Source organism: Pongo pygmaeus, chromosome 13, assembly GCF_028885625.2.
Source record: "Pongo pygmaeus isolate AG05252 chromosome 13, NHGRI_mPonPyg2-v2.0_pri, whole genome shotgun sequence".
NCBI classification, from domain to species: Eukaryota; Metazoa; Chordata; class Mammalia; order Primates; family Hominidae; genus Pongo; species Pongo pygmaeus.
In genome coordinates, this window is record NC_072386.2 from 128,041,237 (window position 1) to 128,049,559 (window position 8,323).

The window sequence follows — 8,323 nt, forward strand, 5'->3', positions numbered from 1 at the left end:
GACAGAGAGTGAGGAGCCCGTGGGTGAGGGACTGGTGAGGTAGAGGATGTGACCTGCAAGGACTGAGATGGGACCGTGAGTGGACGGCTGAGCCTCGGGGATGCGTGGTTACTGTAGCGAAAGCCTTTAGGGGCAGAAAGAGCAGAGCTGCCTGAGCGACCGGGTGTGGACGCTGCTGGGGAGTTAGGGAGAAGGAATTGGTGGGGGAGGACCAAGGGCCCGGGCACGGGAGGCATTGTCTGGTGAAGTGAGACCTATGGGGAATTTGGGAGGAGGAGTGGGGAGGCTGCCCACGGTTTGGGGTAAACAGCCTTGCTGGTGAGGGCTGGGGGAAGCAGTGAGGGTGAAGGCCTTTCAGAGGATGAGAACATGGACTGTGTTTGTGGGTGATGGACATGAATTCCAGGCGCAGCGGCAGGGCCAGTTTGGGTAGGGAGGCGGGAGGGGAGGCCTCCTGGAATGGGAATGGGTGTGATTGGGGGTGGCCCTGGGTATCACAGGAGGTGGTGATGGCCCTGGGAGCTGGGGTTCTGGGGCTCCCTTCACCCCTGTAGATGGGAGAAAGTGCAGGGGGTGAGGCCTTGGCCCAGGGCTCAGATTCACCTTTGACCCATAGGGCCAGGTCTTGGGGCACCCCTTGAGCGAGTCCCTTTTCCGCAGAGGGCTCTGGCCTGAGGATTTGCTGGGCCAGCGTCTGGCAGAAGCAGCTCCAGCCCTGGGTGCACTTGGAGGCAGGGCAGAGGCTTTGCTGCAGGTTTTCCAGGGCTCGGTCAGCCTGCGTCTGCCCGAGGGCTTCTCCCTCCAGGGTCCTCTCTGTCAGAAGAAGCACCGAGACTCAGAGCCTGAGGCCCCCAAAAGACCCCCAACCTCCATGCTGGGGCCACAGGGCCTGGACAGCCAACCTCCTTCCTCTCTGGTCCCAGAGGCCGGGGAGTGGGCCCAAAGAGTACCAGCATTCCACGTGGTGTGTGCGGCCCCCACGGCCTTGACAATCGGGGATCCGGGCCCCCGAGCACCCCCTGCACAGGGGAGGGGAGCCCTAGGCCTGGCTCCTAGAGGGGACCGTGACAGTCCGGTGGACCCCATACCCCGGAGAGAATGGAAACCCCCAACCCACGACCAGTTTCCCTGATGCAGCCCCTCTGGTTGGGTGCAGCGTGTGAGGAATATATAGCTGGAACCATCAGGCCCGGGCTGGCTGTTGGGAGGATTGGGGCGTCCCTGGGACTGTGGGGTCCTGAGCTGAATGCCAGCAGCACTGGTGTGGCTGGAGCGGCCACCTTGCCCCTCCTTGGAAGGCGGCTTCCAGGCTGGGCCAGAGTGGGAGGAGTCCAGGGTCCTTTAGGCAGGCCGGCAGGGGGAAGGGCCCAGAGCTCCAGCTCCTGGCTCCCGGCCCAAGTTGTTTCTAAATTTGTTCCCCAACCCCCACAGGGACCCTGAGCCACACGTGGTTTTTTTCCGTGATAGAACTTCCGTCTGTGTGTGCTGGCCTGTCTTGGGCAAGGGGCTCCAGGCTGGGGACAGAGGAAGGGGGAAAGGAAAGACAATGAGCCCACTTTGGGGGGGCCCCGATTGGGGTCAGGAGGGGAATGAAAAAGCGGGGAGAGGAGTAATAAGAGAGGGATTGGGGGTATGCAGCTGGGCAGAGGACCCTGTCCACCCCCTCTGCTGCTGCCCTGCTCCACCCTTGCTTACACAGGACCTGGAGCCCCCTCCCCACAGCTGTAAGCCCTGTGAGTGGGGTGACAGGTGGAAGGGATAACCTGGGGGAGGTGGGGACCCTGGAGGACAGGCTGAGATGCAGGAGCCCAGGGTGGGGGCATGGCATGCAGCAGGGACCCTCGGCCTCACCAGGTGTCCTGAGCCTGACCAAGCCAGGAGGACTCTGAGCGCTAGAGAACTGAAGAGGGGATGTGACCTCCGGCCAGGGGATCTGAGCAAGCTGGCCAGGCCTCCCCCCTTTGGCGCCTCCGTCCAGCCCAAGTCCCGCCTGGGCCGCACCCCCTGACTCACTTCCTTTGCATAGAAGCGGAAACCTCCCCAGAGCTTCCTCTGCTCCGGCCGGCCGCTCCCTGGGGACCCGCAGGTGTCGCTGCCCCTCCAGGCCGGAGCTGGCCCAGGAGGCCCCTGGCCCACCCCCTCGCCCTGGGAGGCGCATTTCCTGCTTGGAGTTTCAGGCCCCAGCGTCTGGCACAGGCAGGGGCCCGCGGAGCTGAGGGCAGTGGACCAGCTGCAGGTAGGGGTGGGTTGGGGCCTGGGGCCCAGGCCAGTTCCTGCCAGTCAGTGGCTCTCTTGCTCCGACCGGCCTCTTCTTTCTGTCCATCTTTTCGCCTCACCTCCACTGGTCTCCGGGGGGCTCCCTGCGCTGCTCTGCTCGTTCACTGGAGGGGTGTTGGGAGGATCCCAGTTTTGGAGTCGGGGCTGGGATGCCTGGGTTGAGCCCGGGGACTGGGCCCGGGCCTATTCTCAAAATCAAGTTCCAGCCAGACCCCCGCCAAGTGTTCTGGAGCGTGTGGGGGCGTTTCTGAACTCCTGGGCACTCAGGCCTCTGCTTCCCGCGGCCCCTCCTTGGGAGACGGCCCAGTCCAGTGGGAGCCGCGGGCGGGGGCAGGGTCCGGGGGTGACTGTTCACCCCAGTGGGCGCCTCGGCGGCCACTGACTCCTTCGACGACTTCTCCAGGAAGCCGGGGCGGCCACCAGATAAGCCTCTACGCCGCCACTTCCTCAAGGCCCGCGGCGGCCGTTTATGGGAAGACCCGAGAGATTTGCATCAGGGCCCTGCGGAGCGGTGGAGGGGCGGAGGGGCGGAGGGGCGGAGGGGCGCAGGGGTCGCTTCCCGGTCTGAGGGGCGAGGCCGCGACCAGGCCCTGGCCCTGGGGCAGCCCAGGCCGCACCCCACGGGACTCCCAGGGGCTAAGATCACTCCGGGGACCGGTTCCGGCGGCCCGCGGGAAAGGGCAGTGGCGGGAGTCCAGAGACCCTCCCCGTCTTCCCGTTGCAGGGAGGGCGACCTGTATGCGGAGCGCCGTTCCTGCGCCATGGACCGCGGCCAGCCCAGCCTGGAGCCTGCTGCCGCGGCCCCCCGAGCCTCGGGCCGGTGCGTGATCGCGCCCGTGCGCGCTGTGCTCCGCCTGCGCCGCCGGGTGTGTGTCCTACGCAAACGGCGCCTCCTGCAGCCGGGTGGGGGGCCCGACGTCGGGACCGGGGCGCCCAGGCCGGGCTACAGCCCCCGGGCGCCGCGCGCGGACCTGGACCAGCCGCAGTTCTTCACCTTCGACGGCCCCGCGGAGCTACCCTCCAGGACGCCACGCAAGAAGCGCCGGCGCAGCCGCCTGGTGCTTTACCCGGAGACTTCGCGCAAGTATCGGCCGCGCGTGGAGCACAGGAGTCGCGCGCAGCGCTGCCTGCTGCTGCTAGTTGCCATCGTGGGCTTCCAAGTTCTCAACGCTATCGAGAACCTGGACGATAACGCGCAGCGCTATGACCTCGACGGGCTGGAGAAAGCGCTGCAGCGCGCGGTGTTCGGCCAGCCCGCTGCCGTAGCGCGCATCGTGGCGCTGATGCGGGACTACCTGGCCACGCATGTGCACAGTCGTCCGCTCCTCCTGGCGCTGCACGGGCCCAGTGGCGTGGGCAAGAGCCACGTGGGCCGCCTGCTGGCGCGCCACTTCCGCTCGGTGCTGGAGGATAGCGCGCTCGTGCTGCAATACCATGCGCGGCACCACTGCCCCGAGGCGCGCGCCGCACAGGACTGCCGCGAGGAGCTGGCGCGGCGCGTGGTCGACGTGGTGGCGCGGGCCGAAGCAGAGGAGAAGACCCCACTCTTGGTGCTGGACGACGTGGAGCTCATGCCGCGGCCGCTGCTGGACGAGCTGCACGGCTTCCTGCAGCCGCAGCGCTCCCACCACTTCCACAACGCCATCTATGTGCTCCTCAGTGGCGCGGGTGGCGCCGAGGTCACGCGCTTCGTGCTGCAGAACGCGTCCCGCGCGCTGCCCCTGCGCCCCGACGGCTTCCGCAGTGCCGAGGCCGCAGCGGCGCAGGCGGAAGACCTGCGCGCCAGCCTGCTGGCTCTGCTGTCCCGGGAGCATCCGCTGTGGCAGGCCGCGGCCATCGTGCCGTTTCTGCTGCTGGACAAGCGGGATGTGGTCAGCTGCTTCCGGGACGAGATGGCGGGCGAGGGCTTCTTTCCTGACCAGGCCCGCGCGGAGGCCCTGGCCGCGCAGCTCAGCTTCTACCGCGTGGCTGGCCGCGAGTTTGCTGTCACCGGCTGCAAGCAGGTGGTGGCCACGGTGAACCTCCTGTAGTGGAGGCGCAGGACGGGACGTTTGGGTTGATGGCAGCAGTAGGAGGGCGACCAGGGACCTTGTGGGCTGGTGCAGGCCCCTGAGGTTTCCAGTGAATGTGTGGCTGCCCGGCTGGTGGGTGCGGATCAGCTTGGAGCTCTGCTTCCAGGTCCACACCCGCCTCAGAGTCCCGAGTCTGTCCCTGGGGGCGGCAGGAGAGCAGCCACCTCCCTCCCGAACTCGCCCATTGCCCTGCTGGGCATCCCAGGCATGGTCGGGTGCGTTCTCCCTGTGGCCTCAAGAGGTGGGTTCCCACGGTACAAGGATGATCTCAGGGCCAGCAATTCCCGAGGTCACACAGCTGGGACGTGACCCCGCCTCTTGGGGGTGGTCGCGTGTTGCTCAGTGCTGGGGTGGGGTTCTCATTCCGGCCCCCCTGGAGATGACCCCGGAGGAGGCCACAGCCAACCATGACAGTGCTGGGGCCCTGGCCGTCTTCTCCACCCACCCCACCCCTCACTCAGGTCGTGTTTTCAGGAGCTCAAGGCTTGCGTGTCTTGACCGTAAGGGGAGGGGAGCGGAGGCAGAGGCTCCTCAGGCAGCCTCTCCCCCTCCTTCCTGGACCCCCCAAACCCGTGCCCGCCAGCCCTGGCTTGGGCTCACTGGGTGACCGAGAGCCCGCGGGGCAAGCGGGAGGTGCCTAGGCCTCTCCCCATCCCCCTCTTCTCCGCACGTGGGACCCTTAGCCCGTGGCCAGCCCCCCTGGTCACCACGATTGCGCGACCTCCCTTTCCCTGGGGACTTTTGTGCCTGGAGTTCCGCCCACCCTCACCCTCTGCGCAAAGCGCCTTCCCCACGCCAGTCGACCCCACACCCGACACTCCCCACGCTCCGCCTCCCGGAAGCCCTCCTGGACGCCTCCTGTGGATGGGCCCACCGCGCCCACGGGGGCTTTAGGGGAAGGTGCTTTGGGCGCTTTTTGCGCCATGTCTCCTCGGGGGCGGCGGTTTTCTCGGGACGGTTCTCGCCTCCTCCCACAACCCCAGTGTCCGGGACGCACCCGGCAGCCTCACTGCTGCCGCCCTGTGGCGCGCCCGGCCCAGCCGGTGGCTTCTGTGGTCGCCGGGGGCTGAGCGCGCGGCTGGGCCCTGAGTCCTCCAGGCCGCCCCGAGCCTGTCCCCGCCGCCGGCCCCGCTGCAGTCCCAACCCGGGCCTGCCCGGGAGGAGCGCACGGGCGGCGATGACCGGTCCCGAAAGGGGCTCAGAGGGCAGCGAGGTTTCACGCCGGTGCGGGGCGCAGTCGAGGTGGGGGCACCGCGAAGGTGGAGGCGGGGCCGCGCCGGAAGCCCCGAGTCGAGCGCTCACGGCGCGCGCCCCTGGCAAGTGGGAATCCTCCGGCCCCGAGGCCTGAACTCAGCCCGGAGATCGCGCCCGCCAGCGCCGGTGTCCCTGGAGGGGCCCCGCTAGCTCCCTGAGCAGAGGTCCTGCGGGTCCCCGGAGGGTGTCCTGTTCTCTCCCCCTCCTCGCATCCATTCTCGCCCTGGTGGTTGGTGTCTGTGGTCCAGGGCGAGGGCCGTCTAGTGGAGACGGGGATTCAGGCCTCTTGAAAGTCTGGTATCTCTGGGCGGATGGCAGCGGCTCCCCGGAGCTCGAGCTCGGCCCGCAGGTCCTGGGCCCAGGGCGGGAGCGCTGGCGAGAGGGCTGCCCCGTCCTGCCCCAGAGGGTCCTGAGGACTCCCGCTGCTCCTGGAGTCTGGGGGAGGGGTCTGGCTCCACGGGGTGGGGGTGGGGGCTACCAGGAAACCTTTGCCTCCTGGGGCTGTGCAGGACCGGCTAGCCAGCGCTGGGAGCTAGGGCTGAGTTCAGCCCAGCTCTGTCCACCCCACCCCCAGGGCTAGGGGAAGGAGCTGGGAGAAGGAGCCCCACCTCTCCCAGGCGAGTATCTGTCCCAGGAGCCCACACAGAGCGACACCCAGCTCTGGTCTGGCCTTCGTGTTGGCTTCAAGGTGGTAACAGAGAGAGCTGCAGAGTGGGGGTGTGTTTGCCAGTCCCTGCATGGGTGAATGTTGGGGTGCCCACTGCTCCCCAGGCAGGACCCCCAGGACTGTCACCTCCCCTTCCCACAGAGCACCCACCTGGAGGTGTCACCTGCCGGCAAGCGTGGGCCATTCATCCACCTGTCAGTCAACAACACCCGCTGAGCATCCGCTTGTATCAAAAGGTCCAGACCTAAGGGGAAATTTTCTCTTTCTTTTCCCTCTTTCTTTCTTTCTTTTTTTTTTGACACAGAATTTTGCTTTTGTTGCCCAGGCTGGAGTGCAATGACACGATCTCAGCTCACTGCAACCTCTGCCTCCTGGGTTCAAGCGATTCTCCTGCCTCAGCCTCCCGAGTAGCTGGGATTACAGGCGCCCGCCACCACGCCCGGGTAATTTTTTTGTATTGTTGGTAGAGACGGTGATTCACTATATTGGCCAGGCTAGTCACGAACTCCTGACCTCGTGATCCACCCACCTGGGCCTCCCAAAGTGCTGGGATTACAGGTGTGAGCCACCGTGCCCGGCCTCTTTTTATTTATTTCTAAAATATTACATTGAGTCCAAATTGTGTGCTTAAGAAGAACGTGCACCAAGTGCTGGGGTGGGGGCTGGTTATAAATGAGGCCACAAATCATGCTTGTTAATAAATTGTGTGGTTCAAATCTGTTGACCTACTGTTTGGTTTGTTTCTTGTCTGTTTGGTCTGTTAATAATTGAGGAGGATGCTGAAATCTATCCCTAATTGTAGATTTATGGTAGATTTATCCATTTCTCTCTCAGCTTCTATTTAATAGGACATGCTGATGGAGAGTTTTGTTTTTCGTGAGAAACTTCGGAATGGGGAAGTGGTGTGGACCTGGAGGCTGATGGAAGGATTGGGGCTCACATGCAGTCTGTAGCTCAAACATCCGGGCTTTCCAGGAAATCCATGAATAACTAAAAAAGTATTTTCTTTAATTGCCCTGGACAGGTGCTGAGGGCAGATGGCCCAGGCTGCACATGTGGGAAGCTGCCAGCTAACCAGATGATCCCAAATGTCATAGCTGCTCTCCCTCGTATGTGCAGAAACCGTTTCTGTGCAGTTGTCTCTGAGTTATTCTTTGACATCTGCCATGTATCGTTATGTAGTAACCCTCGTGATCTGTGTGTGCACATCATAGTGGCTTTTTTTTTTTTTTTTTTTGAGACAAGGTCTTGCTCTGTCACCCAGGCTGGAGTGCAGTGGTGTGATCTCCACTCACTGCAGCCTCCACCCCCTGCGTTCAAGTAATTCTCCTGCCTCAGCCTCCTGAGTAGCTGGAATTATAGACGCCCACCACCACACCCAGCTAATTTTTGTATTTTTAGTAGGGACTCAGTTTCACTATGTTGGCCAGGCTGGTGATCTACCCATCTCAGCCTCCCAAAATTCTGGCATTACAGGTGTGAGCCAACGTGCCCGGCTTCTCTTTTCTTTTAATAGAGACAGGTTCTCTCTGTCATTCAGGCTGGAATGTGGCATGATTGTGGCTCGCTACAGCCTCAACCTCCTGGGCTCAAGCGATTCTCCCACCTCGGCCTCCCAAAGTGCTGGGATTCCAGGCGTGAGCCACCGCGCCCGGCCGTTCTCTGCATTTTCTTGTTCTTCTTTCTTTTTTTTTGAAAAGGAGTCTCTCTCTTGTTGCCCAGGCTGGAGTTCAGTGGTGTGATCTCAGCTCACTGCAATGTCCGCCTCCTGGGTTCAAGTGATTCTCCTGCCTCAGCCTCCCGAGTAGCTGGGATTACAGGTGCGCACCACCATGCCCACCTAATTTTTGTATTTTTAGTAGAGATGAAGTTTCACCACGTTGGTCAGGCTGGTCTTGCATTCCTGATCTCGTGATCCACCCACCTCTGCCTCCCAAAGTGCTGGGATTCCAGGCGTGAGCCACCGCGCCCGGCCGTTCTCTGCATTTTCTTGTTCTTCTTTCTTTTTTTTTGAAAAGGAGTCTCTCTCTTGTTGCCCAGGCTGGAGTTCAGT

General features: G+C 63.4%; 1 protein-coding gene across 1 annotated transcript; it reads left to right on the top strand.

Annotated features, from left to right (window-relative positions):
* The first annotated feature begins 1,798 nt into the window (after window positions 1–1,798).
* TOR4A (torsin family 4 member A) lies at window positions 1,799–6,986 on the top strand. The gene is made up of 2 exons (XM_054502454.2): window positions 1,799–2,236; window positions 3,002–6,986. Exon 2 carries the CDS (start codon window positions 3,039–3,041, stop codon window positions 4,305–4,307), a length of 1,269 nt encoding a protein of 422 aa, XP_054358429.1. The 5' UTR covers window positions 1,799–2,236; window positions 3,002–3,038; the 3' UTR covers window positions 4,308–6,986.
* Window positions 6,987–8,323: the final 1,337 nt, after the last annotated feature.